Here is a 19,396-nt window from a genome sequence, read left to right on the forward strand (position 1 = left end):
TAGGACTGTCATTTCAACCATTTTAAAAATGATGAAGCAGAGGCCCCTTGCTCCCCACCTTCACGCTGGAGTCTGGACATAAATTCTTCCACGTGCTGTTTGGCCTCTCTCCTTACCCAGTCGTCATGTCACGTTGTATTTGCCATTTTGCTTTTCTGTTTCCTTCTTTCTTGATGAGGAAACAGAAGTCTTGAGGAGGGAAGTCACTTGCCAGAAGACCACTAACAATATTAAATGTCCATGCTGAGATTTGGGTTCTCTCTGTTCCAAAGTCTGCATTTTTCCCTCTGCTGAACAATCTCTTATAAATGTGTGAACCAGAGAATCTCTCCACAGATGTGCATGCGAGTAAAAACAAAAGCAGAATGACTTGCAAAGATACAGAGAATATTTCCAGGTCTATTGCTTCATTCTTGTTTGGTTCCTTTAGATAATATGTTTTTAAAACATGACTATGAGGACAGGTGATGACAATAACTAATAATAACTTAAAAGTTTATTAAGTGCTTATTATTTGCTAGCTATTCTTCGGAGGGTTCTATTTATTCCTCATTTATTCCTCACAGTAACCCTGTCATGCAAACCCTATTATCATCCCCACCTTGCAGGTGAGGAAACTGATCCACAGAGAGGTATGTGGCTTGCTTTAAAGCCACAACTGGTAGGTGCAGGATCTAGATCTTAAACTTACTTTGACATAACTCCTCATTTGTAGGAGAAAAGACATTATTTTCCGTGTTACCAAAAATTCAGTGTCATTTACCAAAGCACTTTGACTCATATAACATATCAATTGTATGAGCCTAACAGCAAACGTGCCTTATGTTCACTTATGTTCACTACCCTTTAGAAAAACTGATAAATCCTTAGAGAATAAGAGAGAAATGAGTGTGCCTAAAGCACTTCATGCTCATATTTTGCTCCTAATTTCTTTAGAATGACCTAGCTTGAAAAGATGATAAAGGGTTTGTATGGGTCCAACTTTGTTTAGCACAAAGACAGATGGGATCTTGGGATTCTGCAAAGCTGTTCCTCTGCTGGGCATACTTCATCTCCTCTATATAAACTGATCTTCTTTAATTGGTGTGGAAGATTCATTGTTCTGACTCTCAGACAAGGATCCCCACACTGTATGTGGTTAAGCCTGGCAGAGCTCTGAAAGGACAGTCTTGTCATGTCTAAGCACAGTCGGGACACTGTAGTATGCTTCCAGTGACCTGAGACCAATAAAAAATAGAAATATGAAAGAAGTTCTGACCCTCAAAAACAATTAGTTCATCCCTGGCACTGCCAACTATGATAGAAAAGATTGTGGAGTTCCAAGGGCATGGAAATACACTCAGTCAAGTTTGGGAACTAGAGAATCTGTTTTCTAAAAACAGTATAAGGACAAGAAGACAGTGAATATTGAAGTTTTAATAAGCTAAAGGAAGTATGATTTCACACTTCTACTCTGAGAAGTTGTTAATAAGTAATAAAAAGCTTTAAATCTATGCTAATCAAATAAGAGTAAATTGTATAGAGATAGAGATGGAGTTGTTATTTATTTATCTGAGAGAAAGCATGAGTTGGGGGAGGAGCAGAGGGAGAGGGAGAGGGAGAGAGACAAGCAGACACCCAAGCCCCTATGTGGGGCTTGATTCCAGGACCCTGGGATCATGATCTGAGCCAAAGTCAGATGCTTAACCCACTGAGCCACCCCAAGGTGCCCCATAAAAGTAAATTCTAAACTCAAAGACCAAATCATTCTTTTTTAATCTCCCCATTAAAAAAAAAAAAAGGAAGAATCACTTGATACTTTTTTTATTAGTGTACTTTTTATAAAAATAAAATATTTATATTATAGGGAATTATCTCTGCTACCCAGAGATATTATCAAAATAACTGTCAAAATTCTGGTGATTTCTTTCGAGATTTTTGTATGTTCCACACATTATATATTTTAGTATCCTACTCATTTTCCTGTGTCCTCAAAATTCTTCACAATTTTTTCTACTTGAGTAATATTTAATCATTTAGTTATGCTACAACTTACTTAACTATATTATACTGTTGCTGAAAATGTTGGTAGTTTCCCAATTTTCATTTTTATAAAGGATGCTGCAATTGATTTATTTATAACATGAGTCTTTACTTCTGAGCCTCCTGATGGATAATACCATATTCGTTTTTGAAAGTTTGTACATTTCCTTTTCCACCAATGATATCTTAAATTCTGGTCTCTGCACTATCAACTCCTGCGCAACTAACAGAAGCTATGAACTTCCAATTAGTACAGTTCTCGTCCAGATAGACTGAAGGGCCTACTTAACCAGATACCGTGCTAAACAGTTGAGCTGTCCTGCTATTTGCTATCAGCTCTTAGACACAGCCTGACATAAAGCTTAAAAAAAAATAATGTCCCATGTATCATCTAAGTAAACAGACCCAAACAGTACATGTAGTAAAAAGGCTAGAAGTAAATAAATTAAATGTTGACAGCGGTTGTCTTTAGGTTGTAAACAATGAGGACTTTCTATCCTTCTTTTACTTTCTATATTTTCTACTATTCTTAAATCAATGTGAATTGCTTTTATAATGAAAAATACCCAATATACTTTATTTTTAAGAAAAAATATAGAAACTAAGCAATTTAGCCCTCTCAAAAACCACACATTCTTCCCATTGAGTGATACACAGTTTCCTATTAGTAAGTGAAACACCTTCAGTCCTAGCTATACCTACAAATTCAAGTGGGGGAGTAAGGCAATCATAGGGATCTCTCCAGGCAAAAAAACATTTCTGTCTCAATTATCTATATCTTTCAGACGAAATTGTTTTCTGGCCTGGAATTATCCAGATGACTGCCTCTTTCATTTTTTCCCCTAACTCTACATGTACAACTCTAAGACAATCCTTTGCCATTGAAAAATTGAGAAGAAAACTCCAGATTAAGAAGGGAAACACAGAAAAATTGGGTTGTGGGTATATGAGAATTCTTTGTACTATCTTTGTAACTTTTCTATAAATGTAAACTGTTCTAAAAAAAAAGTTCTTTTAAAAAAATGAGAACACATGGCCTCTGGAGCTAGTTTTCTGCCTTTGAGCTACTGTATGACATTAGGGAATAATTGAATATTTCTGGCCTCTACCTCCTAATATATCAAGGAAAATACACACACACACATACACACACACACACACACACACACACACATATTCATGTCCATTACCTAATGTTTAGGGGTGTTGCAGTCACGTATAAAATAATAGCTACAAAAAAAACTTTAAAAATGCAAATCATTAAACAGAGTAAAATAATAATATAATTTAATAATCTTTTGGCCAAAATAGAACCTATTTTATATAATGGAAATTGAAGACAGCAAACTTCTTATCTTTAAATTATTTATATTTTCTTGTGATAATTTTTTCAAAAAGAGAGAAAAGTGCTTTGCTTAAAAGCATTCCTCAGTGATGTTTTTTCACAGTCTAATTTTTCCCTTTCATTTCATGATATTTTTTATCTTGCCTTTAAATTTACATCTTCAAATCCCTTGTAGACCATAATAACTGTCCTTCTTCCTACTTTAGATGTCCTTCCTCCTACTACAGATTTCCATTTAATAAACATAAATTTGCTTAATATTATTAATAGACATTTCACTGTTTCACCCCTTAATAATCTTCTTACTAAACTATGAGTTTATTCCAGTTAACATCAATTATATAGTATACATACCCAAACATAAACATAGAATTTTCAAAAATCATAATCAGAGATCCATCATGTTTATACATCAGAGCTTAATTGATTCTCCTCCAGTCTTCTCCTTTACACAAAAAAGACACTACCCAGATATTCAAGCCAAAAACCTAGTCATCTTTGATTCATTCCTCCCATATTACAGGACACAAACAAGTCATATTCAGTCTACCTTAAAGATTTATATGCAATGGAAGTTTTGTTGTTTCGTTTTCTCCCTTCATTGCTGCTACCCAGTTCGAAGACTTAAACATTGTCTTTTACCCACACTACTACAATGGTCTCCTATTTGTTCTTTGTCCTTTTTCTTTCCCTTCAATGATCTATTTTTCCATATCAGTCAGATGTGCTCAAGACTATCCAAACGGTTGCCCATTGCACTTTTTTTTTTTTAAGATTTTATTTATTTATGTGACAGAGAGACAGCCAGCGAGAGAGGTCGAACACAGCAGAGGAGTGGGAGAGGAAGAAGCAGGCTCCCAGCGGAGGAGCCCGATGTGGGACTTGATCCCGGAATGTCGGGGTAACGCCCTGAGCCAAAGGCAGACGGTTAAGGACTGCGCTACCCAGGCGCCCCCCCACTGCACTTTAAATCAGTACTCCTTAACATGGCTTACAAAGTTCTATGTAAAAAGGAACTCACTGATTCTCTTATTCATCCTACTTCTCTCTCTACTCCACCTCTCTCTGCTCCGCTCTAGCCACAATGCTGGTTCCTGGAACACCTCTTCCCTACGTTAGAGTCTTTTCCCATTTGTGTTATTCACTCAGGCCGGGAGTCTTCCCAAGGCTCTTCTGGCCAGCTCTTTTTCATTCTTCCTTCTCTACTATACCTTCCCTTACATTCAAAGTAGGTCTCCCACCCTAGTCTGCTATATCTGAACACCCTATTTTTCCCTGTAACATTTCTAATTGAAATGTTGGGTTTTTATTTGTTTTTCATTTTGTAGACTGCCCATCTCTGCCTCTCTAATGTGTATGCCCTTCAGGAGAGAAATTTTGTCTGTTTGACTCACCACTGTATATCCTGTACTTGTAGTAATTGGCATATAGAAGGAATAGTCAATATTTTTAATTGAATAAATAAATTGATGAATTAATTAAGCATAGATACAACCAAGATCTAGTAAATTTCAAAACATCATAAGAGAAAATGTTTCTTATCTATTGTGGATCCAAAGGTCTACACAGTCACACACCAAGAGCCAAAAGTCGTGGGCTGATACTCATAGCATTCATTATAGAACAAGTGAGGTGCTTTGTTTGAATTATCTATGCCATACTCCACTCCCATCTCTGGACACAGTCATTTTGCGCTTTTTCTATTTCAAAATAAATAGTTCCTTATAAGCTCCAATTCTAAATGTCAGCTGTTTTATTTCTAATGGATAAAATAGGTGTTTGACTTTCTCCAAATTCAAATTTGTGCATGTTTTATAACCCCTATTGATTTCTTGAGTGGTTAACCGTGTACTTGGAGAGTATAAATAATACACTGGGAGTGTGTTAGACCTGTTAAAAGGTAAACTAACACTTGAGACTACAAAGTACCATTTACTTAATAACTGATTTCAAGCCCTAAATGCTGTCCAAGTGGAAAGAAGCTAAGATCCACACCTCATCCTTAACTATTTCGAGAGCAGTTTTTTGTATTCAAAGTTATCACTGATTAGAAATTAAGGAAGTACCAGAAGCAAATCAGTTATTCAAAACTGGGAAGAAAAGGAAAAAAAGAGAGTATAAAACCACAGCTATTTAGAATATTTGGGGAATGAATTGTCCTAGATTTAAAAGATTTGCATTTTACTGAAGGATAACACTTCAAAGAACATTTAATGTTCAAATTTTCTTAATGGAGTACTATAAACTCCCATCCTTCTTAAACAGAAGATACTAAATAAACTAACATTTTCTTAATGACTAGGAATTCCATAAGGCATTAGCTCTTCAGGCATCCTGAAAACACAGACAGAGATACTGTGGGAGATCATACCCCATATGTGACCTGGAATCTTTTTGTTGAAAGGTCATTGGTATCAGTTTGATTCTTGGTCATTTGCTTCTTTCTAATAAAGGTAAAACGCAGCATCATTAGTTGTATAACAGTGATTACGTAAGATAACTGCCTTTCTTACAAGATGAATTAATAAATCAAAAATGAATGTAGCGCCTTCCATGAAGTTTTCCTCTCCCCTCAAAAATTCTTCTTTACTGGAGTTATTAGCATCCTTAGACATATCAGCACCTTTAAAACATGGTTTTTGTGTTGCAAATGCAATGAACTGCAGATGTCTCAACATAAATTTAAACTAAGGTAATCATATCATTTATCACCCAAACTCAGAAACTTTGAGAGTAAAATTATGCTGGAAAAATAAACATAAATTGAGACTGCCGAAGTCACATACTAGTTGAAACCAATCTTTCAGCTCATTTTCACTGATTCCATATAGGTTATTAGAAAATATATTTCATTAGTGTAAGTGTTTGATTGCTAGACTGTAACTGTATTAGTTTGCTAGGGCTGTCATAATAAATTACCGCAAACTGGGTGACTTAAAACAACAGAAGTTTATAATCTCATAGTTCTGGAGACTAAAAGTCTGAAATTAAGGTGGTGTTGGCAGTACCATGTTCCCTCCAAAGGCTCAAAGAGAGAAGGAATCCTTCCTTGCCTCTTCTGATGGCTCCTGCATTCCTTGGCTTGTAGCAGTATAGCTCTGATCTCTGCTTCCATCTTCACATGACTCTCCACTTGTGTGTCTTTGGGTAGCCTTCTTACAAGAATGGTCATTGGATTTAGGATTCAGTCTAATTCAGTATGAACTCATCTGAACTGATTACTTATTTCCAAATAAGATCGCATTCTGAAGTTCCAGGTAGGCATGAGTTCTTGGCGGGGGCGGGGGGGGGGGGGGCTGGCATTATTCAACCCAATACAGTAACTAATAAAATATCTGGCTATTGTATTACTGGATAATCATTAGAAAGTTTTACTGAGGGTAAAAAAAATGTATAATACTGGGCTTGAGAAAGACTTGCTCATTTGTGTTATCATGTCTCTAATGTAACAGGCTAAATGGAGAAACTACATGGAAATCTTAGATGGATTATCACATCATTAAAATTTTTGTTTTAGGAAAAAATACCACCTTTATTAGCTGTCTTATTCTGCTTAAACACAAAGATACTTGATTTGTAGACGTATACTGAGATATAATTGAGAAATACCATCAAAACAGAATAACTTTTCAATGCCATTAAACTGTTCAGGGGCTATGTTATGTTCAGAAATTACTTCTTAGAAAAACTATAAAATTCTGCTTAGAGTTGACTCCATGACTTTTTTATTCTCAGTTTTATTTAGAATGCTAATTTGAAATGTTAAACCAGCTTTCAGAAATACTCATAGCACAATCAGCTACATTTGTTTCTTAAAATTATTTTGTCTCATCGTTGACTATTAGAAAAGATGGTGTACCTTCTAACCCTTTCAATGAGAATCAGTCACATTAATTTGGTCAGGTACCAACATATGGCAGTACTCCAACTTTGCAAATGAATCCAAATCTACACTATAAATTCTCTAATTGCCTTTTCGGGCCATGACATCATTCAGGAGAAATGTGCAAACTCATCAACCCATCAATTGCCTATATTTGCACTTTCGAGTCATTTATAGGTGTCTTTCTTGTCTTTTATGGTTAGCAACACATTTTTGCTCTCCAGCCTTTTGTCTTTCACTGAAGAAGACTGAAGAAGCACAGCAAATATGGCTTTTACTTGTGCATCTATTCCTGTCATACTGAATATATACATTTTAGTGAGTATACCAGAGTTGTCCACCATATTACACCTTACCTGTCATTTTTTAAAGATTTATTTATTTATTTATTTATTTATTTATTTGAGAGGCGGGAGGGGCAGAGGGAGAGGGTGAGAGAGAGAGAACCTCAAGCAGTCTCCCCACCTAGCACAGAGCCAGAGGCAGGGCTTGATCCCAAGACCCTGGGATCATGATCTGAGCCAAAATCGAGAGTCATTCAACCAACTGAGCCACCTGAGCACCCCCATTTTTTTTAAGTACTACTAGTTTTATTAATAAAGCTGTTGTGGGTTGACCGCAGTCACAGCAGTTTCTCTGAAGGGGTGACCAGAAAGCAGTGGGTAAATAGTGAATGGGAGTTAGTGCAGGAAATAAAGAACAGGAGTGGAGACAACACTTATATGAAGTTTAGCTTCTTAAGAAGAAGAGAAGGGAGATAAGAGGCCTACGAAGGCACATGCATTAAGAGAAGTTTGTGAATTCTTATTTTAAAAAGGAAGACACTCAAAAATGTTTAAATGCTAGTGGCAAGGAGCAAAGAGTGAAAGAGAACTGAAGATACAGGAGAGGAAGGAGATCACTGATGGAGAGAGCCCTTGAGGAGGATGGAGAGGTTGGGACTCATGATGATTTGGCCTTGGCCAAGGTATCTCTCCCGGGACAGAAGGAAAAGAAAAGAAAAGAAAAAAGAAAAGAAAAGAGGAGAAGAGAAGAAAAAAGAAAAGAAAAGAAAAAAGAAAAGAAAAGAAAAGAAAAGAAAAGAAAAGAAAAGAAAAGAAAAGAAAAGAAAAGAAAAGAAAAGAACTGGTTTTCAGAGCAGGAGTAGGATCCAGGTGGGATAAAGAATCAGGAATCATAAAGGACAAACAATAAATAAGATATGGAGGCCTGGTATTGTCTTCTGTTTTAATGAGTTCTTAACTACATGGTCTGCGTGTTACATTGGCAAGAGCTGGATTTGACCCTGGTTCTGCTTATCCATCGTGCAAATCTCTAAGATAAGCATTCAACCTATTTGAGCTTATGCTTCTTCATTCAACCTATTTGAGCTTATGTTTCTTCATTTCTACAAAATGGGATTTTTATAAACCTACCTTAAAGAGCTGTAATAAGAAATATTTTTATCATGTGAAGTATTAACACAATGTTGGGCATGTTGCAGATTCTCCAGTAAATGTAGATAATATTTATCATCAGCTTGTCTTGCAAATCTGTTTTCTCGGCTATGTTTAGAAGATGACAAACAAAATTATGGGAAGACAACCAAAAGATAGAGTTTATTACATACAGTACATAGCACAGCACCAGACACATAGTAGGTACTCAAGAAATATTCATATAACAAACTACCAAAAGCCATTTTTGTCCTATTTACATTATTAAAACCTTTATTTCTGCTGTATTTCAGTGAATGCTCCAGCCTAAATCCTCCTCACTCTCTGTTGGCTAATAACTTCAGAGTCACAGAGGAAAACAAATGTGTCACCTAGAAAGGTTTCTCTGAACGATTTAACCATTTCTGCAAATGCATCCTATGAAGGGAAAAATAGCTTGACTCACATAGCCCAGAAGGCGGAAGTGAACAGGACCTGAACCCTCTGTCACTTGCTCTGTCATTTTCAGCATTGTCACCAAACAGGCTCACTAAGAACGCATGCCCAGTCATCCATTGAGCAAATAAATTTCGTCAGAAATGCATAGATTTAGTTTAAGACTAAAGAAGGGAAGAGGAGTATCCTTGACATAAAATGGCTTCCCGTACTTTTTTCTTTCTCTCACGTTTGTAGTAAACTTCATCGTCGAAGAGCAGCTTGGAAATCAGAAAGGTTGCTGCAGCAAAAGCTCAGTGGGGAAAGCTCTAGCAAGTTGTCCCAGATAAGCTTAAGGCAAGTCCAGCTCTGGACTCCTGAGAGGTTAACGATCCCTACCTCTTCTCAAGGCCTGATATTTATGAAGTGTTGTCAAAGACATCTAAAGTTCCATAAAATACTATATTTTTAAAAGGTCTTCAAGCTAAATCCTCTAAACCTATAGGAGTTACCCACTTGCTGAGAGTTAATAGGCTCTTGACTGAATGGTGAAGTTTGAAAAGGACCATTAGAGGCCGAGTACAGTTTCTCCCAGTAGCCTGCTCCCTTCACGCTTTTGAGGGCTCTGCCATCCGAAGCCAGGCAGGGCATTTCAGGGCAGAAGATAGAGCAAATGGCTAAAAATCTGCTTATTTTTCTTTTAATAATAAGCAGATATATATATATATTTATTTTATATAATGTATGTGTGTGTGTATAGATATAGATATACAGATAAAATATATTTTTGGAGGTCCAGAATTTATAGCTAAATCTGTGATTTAGCCTTGTGATGCCAAGTCCTGGAATTATAATAACTGTATCTGGATGTCATAAGTAAAATGCTTACACACAATTTCTTTCCCAAGATTGTACAGATTTCTCAGCTTTTATCTATGTAAATATATTACCAGTAGGAACTGAGATAATAAAGCCCCATGCAAATAATCGTGCAATATTGTGGCATTTCAATCACTCCAGTCCCCAAATTACTATTTCTATTTCAGATGCTAGTACTTTTTCCAATTTAAATTCAAGCAATTCTTGAATAATGTCATTAAGGCCTTGCCTGAGAATGTAGTAACGTGAAAATTAGTTTTCTTCTGCTTTATTTTAATTTGTGTGTCCAACAGGAATATTTATATACACAAGAGGTAATATGGATAATCACATTTCACATCTTATATTAGTGCATGATTGATGGTGGGGTAAGAAAGAATTTCTCCCTATCTCTGCCCATCCTACTTGCCAACCCAGAACACTGCCTAACTGGCAAAATTTTGGATCCAAATAGTTTCAATGACTCTTCTGGGAAAAAAAGTAGGTTTGACTACTAAAAGAAATGCTGCATTTGTAGCAAAGGACTTGGTTTCTGTTTTGAAGTTATTTTCCAAATCTTTAACAGAGATTAAATAAATAGGAACACTGTGACTGAGTCTCTGCTCTTTACAAAACTTGAGAATTGATTGTGTCCTTAAATGCTTTCGTGTCCCTTGCACTCGCCTGTCACTTGTAGCTGGCATTCTCATTTGAGTCTCTGTCTTAGAGGCTTAAAAAAGGAGAGACTCTTCTCATCTACTCGACTGTGCCTTGAAGAAACTATGACAGCAGGTGAAGCTATTATGGAATTTGTTAAGTTGCAAGAACTCCTATTGCATTACATTCAGAACCTGTTCAATAGGAATGCTTTTCTGGTCTTTAAAAAATTTCTATTGCAATTCAAGCTAGATATGAGGCTTTACTGCCACCTCATATGTTTATACGTGATAAGGAGAGGAAATCCTAAGAATTATATATCTTCTCTGAAACCAACTCTAATCAACAACGGGGACAATCATGACTTCACTTCCAAATTCATAATTTGATTCTGTCCCTGTCACAATATAAATATAGTAGAAAGAAAGACGATTTTTTTTCCTCGTTAGTTAAATAAACTATTTTCAAATGGCTTTGGAGCTATGGCAGTAAGTAGGGGACAGGTAAGATTGAGTACAGATGTGCAGGTACATGAATACTCCAGGGCTGGGGTTTTCTTTTGTCATTATTAAATGTAAAAAAAATAGAAGTATTATATAAACATATTAAAAATGGAAAATTTTAGTTTTCTGGAAAAGTGTGGCACATTTTGTGTGCCCATGGGAAAAGCTTGTTAAAAACATCGTAAACAAGACAGTACCACTTGTGTGCCTGCACTTGTCAAAGATAATTGGTGATGTTAAAGCATGATGTTAAAAATTGAATTTAATCCACAAACACATTGTTCCCCCAAAGGAAGGTAATGCATAAAAGAGCTCACTTTATGCTAGAACGTCTGGATTATAGACATTGTAAATATTGAAGATATCTTATGTGCTTTGATAAAGTAAAATGTCCCCATAATTAAGCCAAAGTGATTTCCTTTATTTACTATACCTAAATAATGTTCCTACTTATCTAATTCTTTTTCCCAGAGTATCAAAAATAATATTTTACAATAAATATTAGTATGTATTTATTGGTAATTTATTTTAAGTAAATACTAACAGTAGAAATAAATATTACTATTAGAGTTCAAAGAACATAGAGGTCTGAAATAATCAAATCTCCCACACAGGAACACCCTACAATATCTGAGCCATAGTAAGAAGGCTTCTTTTTAACACCACCAGAAACTCACTACTTCACTATACCACTCACTCACTTACTGAACAGCTCTAGTTGCTTAAAATTGTGCAGTAGAAATCTGGCTCCCTCAAATATCCAGTGAGTCCTCCATGTTACCTCTAGTTTAGGATCTTTCCAACTTACTCTGAAACCCTTACACAGAAGCAGACCACTCCTCAGGAATCAGTGGTACAAGAGATTTGTAGATATCCCAAAGAAAGGCCTGATTAAAGCTAAGTAGTGCTCTCTCCAGAGAAACATCATCTGACCAGCCCTCAAAAGGCCTCCCAGACTACAGTGCACCATGGGTATGGCTCGGTTTTCTAGCTCGTAGGTGCAGAAGTTTGATCTTAAAAAATGCCAGAACTGAGTGGGCTGGAAAAAGCTGACTTATGCCAAAAAAAATACACAGAGAGTCAGAACCAATCAATTTAACTCATATGAAATATGTAACTGTCAAATGGATGAGAACTCCAGGTGGTACTGTAGGCTACATAGAAATCAAATTATTTTAAGCCTGTTCAGAGAACAGAGCATCAGAACAAGGGAAATGGGTTGACTGAGTGAATAGCAGCATCAGACACTAATAGTTTTGTGCATCCATTTCTGCAACTGGGACTCTAGGTTCGCAAGTTCAGGTTGGCTTCTCAAGGCAGCACCACCCTGGAGAGCACTTGAATAGAGAACATGGCTTTCAGAAGCTTCTTTTGTCAAGCTCTAACCCTTGTCAGGAAACATTCTTTCTTTGGCTACATGGATAGTTTTAGGCAAGTTTTATACTGTCATATTTCTGCTTCAGTCCATAATGTGTTGCTTTGATAGATTAATTCTCTGAACAACATCTTATTTCCAGCTTTGGGGGGAGAAAAAGGCAGGGATAATGTTAAACACACACACGTACACACAGTGTGGGCTGTATTGATTTAAGGCTCTGAAATGCTATGCCCCGCTCTGTCCCTTTTCTACCCACTTCCCTTACTTGAGTTATGATAAGGTAAAACCTTGCCAGTCCTCATTCCCTCTGTTTCTTGCCTCCCTTCCCCATCTTTTTCCCTGAATGTGCCAGGATAGAAACAATACATATAGCTGTGCTTTAGAACAACCCATTTCTATAGCTCTTGACTAAAGCGTTGACTAGCGATGGGCATGTAACCCTGTTAGCTCTGCTGCAATTAACTCATGTTATACCAGAAATGGTTTCTTAAAAGGGTCAGGATCCCTTTCAGAATAAATCATTTGTGAGCATTTAGTAGGAAACTAGTTGAAGATTTTAAGCAAAAACATGGAGAGTTTCTACCATTGTCACTATCTCCTTTAGCAGAAAGAGCACAACCTTTACATTAAATCTCTTTCTCAATGGAGGACAGAGAAATGGACGTCTAAATCATCAGCCCCTGTAGGAAAAATACGGACTTCCAAAGTATCATTTTTAGATGATTTTCAATCTTTAAATGCTTCAGAATTGCTTGAATACCTAGGCATAAACATCAGGATCACAAATACTATCATCCATACACATATTTGGTTGGAATATTAGATTTTCTGTTTCTATTCTTAATATGCTCAAATCTCATTTCTAAAATATGTCTATTGCATTACTAAAAGTGGTTATATATTCAGGTTTTCAATCAACTGGTTTACTTGGTTGGATTGACTATAAATTTGTTGACATATATTGATGATTCCTCATTTTCTTGCTCAGGGAGCATTTCTTCTACTCATTTATTTTCAATCTCTCTACCTTTCTTATTTGACAGTACCCTATGAGCAGCATAACAGGGCACCCGAAGCTCATAAGGAATGGTGTAAACTAATTAGCAGATTTTATGATGGAAACTATTCCCCTCACACGTGATCATCCTGTCTGGATAATGAACTTTGTGAAAATATCTGGTTCCTACTACACTAAAGCAGCAGCCTCCCTCAAACAAGCTCTTACGTTGCCCTTGGACTTTGGTTTGTAACTGTGAACATGGTACAAATCCAAAAACAAAATCAGTATGGGACGAGAGATGGAGTTAAAAATAAAATAACCTAAAAATGGATTTTGAGTTAAGAAAATTCTTGATCTTCTTTCATAACTGACAAAAAAGAAAAATAGTCCTAATAAGATGTGTTTGAAAAATACCATGCCTGAAATCACAATGTATAACTGAAGTGTAGGCAAGTTACAGAAAATTCTCCTGCATGCAGGTGTGCGGAAGCACTGAAGGGTTACTAACAAACACTAAATAGAAGTGTCGAATAGTTTGTGATGGGGAGAAGATCCAGGGAGAAGAATGAGAATCAGTGCTGGTCCGTTACATCAGCAGTGGGGCTGGCAAACCTCCCTGTGAAAGTCGCCTCTAAACGGCAGGTGCATGGTTTGACCACTGTAGCTTGTAGCCTCCTGGCAGCGGCAACAAATGAGCCTAGCCTTCCCCAGAGATTCACGAATGGCCACAAGCCACCTTAAGGTGCCTCAAAACAGCATGATCATCCTGCTTCTGTTTTGGTCACATATTCCCATATTGGAAATTTCACCCAACATTATTTATTTCAGTTTTTGTTGCCTTGATAGATTAATTCTCTGAACAACATCTTATTTCCAGCTTTTGGGGGAGAAACCAAAAGAGAAAACTTTGTATATTTTTAGCCTTTTCCATGGAAGGTGGTTCATTCATTTTAACAACATTCAACAAAGTAGAAATAGAATACAAACAAAATATCACCTAAATAGGTAAAGAGACACAAATATAGAACAAAGGAATGATTTAAATGCCATCTCCAGTCTCACCAGCATACTTATCATAAATCCTTTATTAATTAGAGTTGTGATTTGAAATATTACCCATCATACAAATGTGCATAAATATTCCTACACAGGAAAGCACCTAACATATTTAACAGTATACTTCAAACTTAAAATTCTGCAGATGACTAGCTAGATCTTAAAATGTATAGATATTTTACAGCTCTGCTTAGACATAAATGATGTATTTGTCCGATTCACCCATATTAAAGGTATTTTTTCTCCTGGTGAATGTATGCATCAACCATGACTGCTAGGAGGGTGCACTGTAATAGAAGCTATACCTGTAGGTGAAATCCTAGGAAATAATCTATTTCATAAAAATAATAATTCATTTTTAATCTTCCATTACTGCTGCTTCCATTACTTCGCTTACCGTGGGGTTGAAGAATATCTCAGACTGAAGTCAAGAAAGTTATACTTTTCATGTGTTTAGGCAAGAATTTTAAAGTTTGTTAGGTTAGGTCACAGATTATGGAAAAGACTCAAAAAAGGCAAAACTTTATATTATAAGATGAATATCATCAAAAGACTATTTAGAGATAGTATTACAAATATGAAGCAAATGTATTTAGGCTAAAGGTCAGGAAAAATATTTTAATATCTTTGTAGAAACATGAGAAAACAAAACTTGTTAATGGCAGAGGAGAGGGTTCACTTTAGAACACAAATTTTTTCATTATCATTAAGTTTAACTTTCGCATCACGTTGTTAACATAGGCCAGCTATTATGCATTGGAATACACTTAGAGCATTCAATATGTACTGTGTTAGTATCTCCATAAATGATTCTGATATAACATTTGCTCTTTCAATATCTTTATTTTGGCAATAAGAAAATGTATGGGTGCTAGTAGAATTCCCCTTCACAGTAGATGAAAAAAGCCTGAAAGAATACGTTTGTTGCAATTTGCATTTAGTTTTGGAAAATGTCTGTTTAACAACTGAACACAGCCATATTTTAACTTTTAAGCTCCCACACTGAGAAAGTATCAAGGTATTGCAGCAATTTACTCTTAGGGACATTATGTTGAGCTTTGAAATTCAAAAAATAAGATAGTTTTTCTTGAATTATTTTATGATCAATGTACAGTCTCTACACAAGGAAAATTAAAGCTGTCTGACAACTCATAGAAGCATCACTGGCTATTAAAGATGGAAGAAATTGCATAAAAGCATGAAAAGCACTGGGTAATTTTGCAGTTTCATCTCTAAACACAATTGTGAAGATGTCTGTCTTTCAATTCCTCGTCTTTCTTCTGAAGCATGGCCTTTTAGTTCTTGCCCTTTTAAATATCTTTGCCCACTATAGCTTTGCTTCTTAATGCACTGGTTGATCTTACTGGGCTAAAAAGTATTTACAAAGGGTGCCTGCTTTTATCTGTATTCACAGAGAATGCTAACAAGTTAGAAGAAAGTGCAAGAGAACACCATATACCTTGCCCAGAACATTACAATGGTTTCTGCATGCATGGGAAGTGTGAACATTCTGTCAATATGCAGGAGCCATCTTGCAGGTAATGTTTTTACTCTTTAACTTTTAAAACGTATAAAGTAAAAACAGAGAACTAAATTCTGGATGTTTGCAAAGAATTGCATGACATTTTGCCTGACTGGGTGATGAGCAGCAAAACTTTTTACTGCCTCTCCTATACACACACACACACACACACACACACGAAAACCATGAAATGTGTGTGCCTTACATACCCAAGTACTATGTAATATACCATTATGTATACTCTTCTGGTAGAATTTTAAATTGTACTTTGGGCATTACAAGCTTCTTAAAGACTCAGCCTCCTCTGTTTTATTCATCACTCTTTCCCATGAACATAGAATAGCTCTTGGCACATAACAGGTGGTCAATAAATATTTCTGAAATGAATGGATGAAGACTTAATGTGCCTAAGATAACGTCGTTGCTTTAGGGAGGTCATCTTTTCCAAAGTCCTTCAGGTGTTCTAATCAATACTATCAGTCTTGGTTTTGCTGAGCACATACTCTTTTCTGTGGATCTGCTATCCTCATGCCTTGTAGAGTGAGATTATTAGCTATACCTCCACAGATTCTAACTCAGTTGAGACACAAAGAAATTGCTTGTCTGGACTTAGTTAATAAATATAAGTATCTGCTGAATATTCATGAATAGAACATAATTATTGAGATGGTAAAAAGATGGTAAAGTCAAGGTGGAAAAACAAATGTATTTGTATTAAAAGAATCTATAAGTGGCATATGATGAAACAGGCTGTGTATTGTTATACAGCGAAAGGAATTTCTCTCTCTCTCTTCTGCTTCTCCTCCCCCTTACTCTTTCTTCTCTCTATCTCTCTCTCCCCTCAAGAACTGTCTTCCTTTTATGTTTTCCTTAACTGAATACACTACCACCTTCCAGTGAAGCCAGGTAGAGTGAACAAAACTGAGAGGTTGTTCCTGCTGCCCTGCCATCCTTAGCAGGGTCCCCGTTATTAAACCCTTCGAGGCAAAGATGAAAGACCCCGGATGTAGAAATTCCAAGTGAATACTAAAATAGTTGCACAAAGCCACTGACAAGTTGACCCTTGTTGGTATTGTTATGTGAACAGTTCCTTCATTTCATTGTCAAATGCTAATTTTAACACGTTGATGGTTGACTGGAGCTTTCTGATGAGGGTCCAGTGAGTGAGAAGCAATGTTCATTCTGAGTGAGATGAATAGCACATGGGTTTACTTTGCGGAACTCTATTGTCTACACCATAATTATTTTTTTCCTACTGAAATTTAGCTCTCTAACATAAGTAGACAACTTTATGATCAACAAATTAAAGAAATCACTTATTGTACCCTTGTGCTAAACGTTTTTCAACATTTATTCTCACTGTAGCATAGAGAACACTTCATCCAAAAATAAGCAATAGCTCTGTTTTACACCCATATCCTCAGAAACAAACCTTTTCTCAAGTAATCATGTCGATTTAAGTTGATTAAAGAACAAGTTAAATAAAAATTCACCTGAAAAAAATATAGAAAGAACGAGTATTTCTGGACATCCACTACTTCTCTGTCCTCAAAATTTACATACCAACACTCCTGTCCTCAAAACTTATTAGTAAGTATAAAAGTAAACCTCATATCTTTGAAACCAAAAACACAAAGAAATCTTGTTGAAAATAAATAGTCAAAAACCATATCTACAAAGTAGCATTTTTTTAAAGAGGGAAACAAACAGCCCCGATATGAAGATAAATGTGTATGGGCCAACTATAAAAATGAATCCAGCAGCTACAGGTAACTGGACACTACCATTTCTTCCAGGTGTGATGCTGGTTATACTGGACAACACTGTGAAAAAAAGGACTACAGTGTACTGTACGTTGTTCCCGGCCCTGTACGATTTCAGTATGTGTTAATCGCAGCTGTGATTGGAACCATTCAGATTGCTGTCATCTGCGTGGTGGTTCTCTGCATCACAAGGTCAGTAACTGTGCTCAATGGCCACGGAGATACAGGAATCTGTTGTTCCTCCTTGCCTTACTTAGATTTCTCTGCTTAGGAGTCCCTTCGTGGACTCTGCGGCCAGCTGTTCGCAGGAGTCCTGTTTCCTCATCATAACAGCATGTGAATAGCATCGATTTTCATGCTGGAGTGCTACAAAGTATTTTCCTTATTTTTGCATATCGATGAGGATTGTTTATTTTTGAAGCAAAGATTTGTTTTTCTCTACTATGTGATGCCAATCTTTGTTTAAATATGCTCTTCTCTTTTGGCTGTAGAAAGTCAGTCTTCATTCAGACTACTAACAGACTATTTAGATGACAGTGTTGCCTTATTTACCCAGATCAGTATGACAAAAAGGGTTAGAAGAGATTGTATACAAGGCCTAGAAGAGTGTTAAAGTATAGCGTTCATTTATGGTACCTATATTTCCAGTTATAACTCTCATATCATTTTTAACACATTTGATAGAAACAACAGGTACATTTTTATCTTAAGTTAAAATAGCTTTTAATCACAAAATTCAAAGAAAATAGCTATAATAAAAAAGACTATGTTGTAGTACATGAAAACCTTTGATATATGGAAACATGCAGCAAATATGACAACAAGCGTTTATATCAAACCCCCAGAACAATCAAATGGTAATTGCTTCCTGGAGAGCTAGATTGAGAGGGATCCAGAGACCTCAGCCAGTTTCAATAGGAGAGAAAATCATGGTTAATTAGTGACGTCTGCCACTGTGCTTGGAGTAAAGGAGTAAGGCCAGGTATTTACTTGCTTAACTTCATCAGTGTGTAAATTCATGGCAACCAAATCCGTATTATTTATGCCCTGCCTAACCGGAAATATTATTGAAGATACTTCTTTCTGACCTGATTTCACTCTCCTTGAGAAAAAAGTTCCCAGAAAGTTTTTCAAGGCTTTTGCCAAATTCACGAGCCATTTTAACTTTCATTCATTTGTACAGCTCTACAGTAAATCAGAATGTTTCCCCCCAAATTATTTTTCTAAAGACAAGAAAATAAAAGAAAGTATCAGACCTTTAGAAAATAAAGGCCATAATACATCTCCGTAGCCATACTGCACTATCTTCTTTGAGGACAAGTGTGGCATTTGCTCTTGAAAAAGACAAAATATGGTTCATAAATCCTTGCCGGGCCTAAGAGCTTAAGGGAAGATCATTGACTGGAGCTCTGTGCTGCTCCAAGCCAAGTTGAGCTCATAACTAGACTCTCACGTTTAGATGCCAAGTGAGTCAATGGATTATATGAAAATAGATTCTAGGGAACATAAAGATAACTCAAGAAACCAAAAATACTGAGTCTAAAGGAAAGATAGAAAAG

General features: G+C 36.3%; 1 protein-coding gene across 1 annotated transcript in view; it reads left to right on the forward strand.

Annotated features, from left to right (window-relative positions):
- Positions 1-19,396, forward strand: part of TMEFF2 (transmembrane protein with EGF like and two follistatin like domains 2) — a 219,029-nt gene that overhangs the window by 196,958 nt on the left and 2,675 nt on the right. Inside the window, exons 8-9 of the mRNA XM_040642607.1 lie at positions 15,967-16,090; positions 17,871-18,029. Coding sequence (XP_040498541.1) covers positions 15,967-16,090; positions 17,871-18,029 — 283 coding nt within the window. The remainder of the gene's footprint in view (positions 1-15,966; positions 16,091-17,870; positions 18,030-19,396) is intronic.

This window comes from Ursus maritimus, unplaced genomic scaffold (assembly GCF_017311325.1).
Source record: "Ursus maritimus isolate PB19 unplaced genomic scaffold, ASM1731132v1 scaffold_1, whole genome shotgun sequence".
Lineage (NCBI taxonomy): Eukaryota > Metazoa > Chordata > Mammalia > Carnivora > Ursidae > Ursus > Ursus maritimus.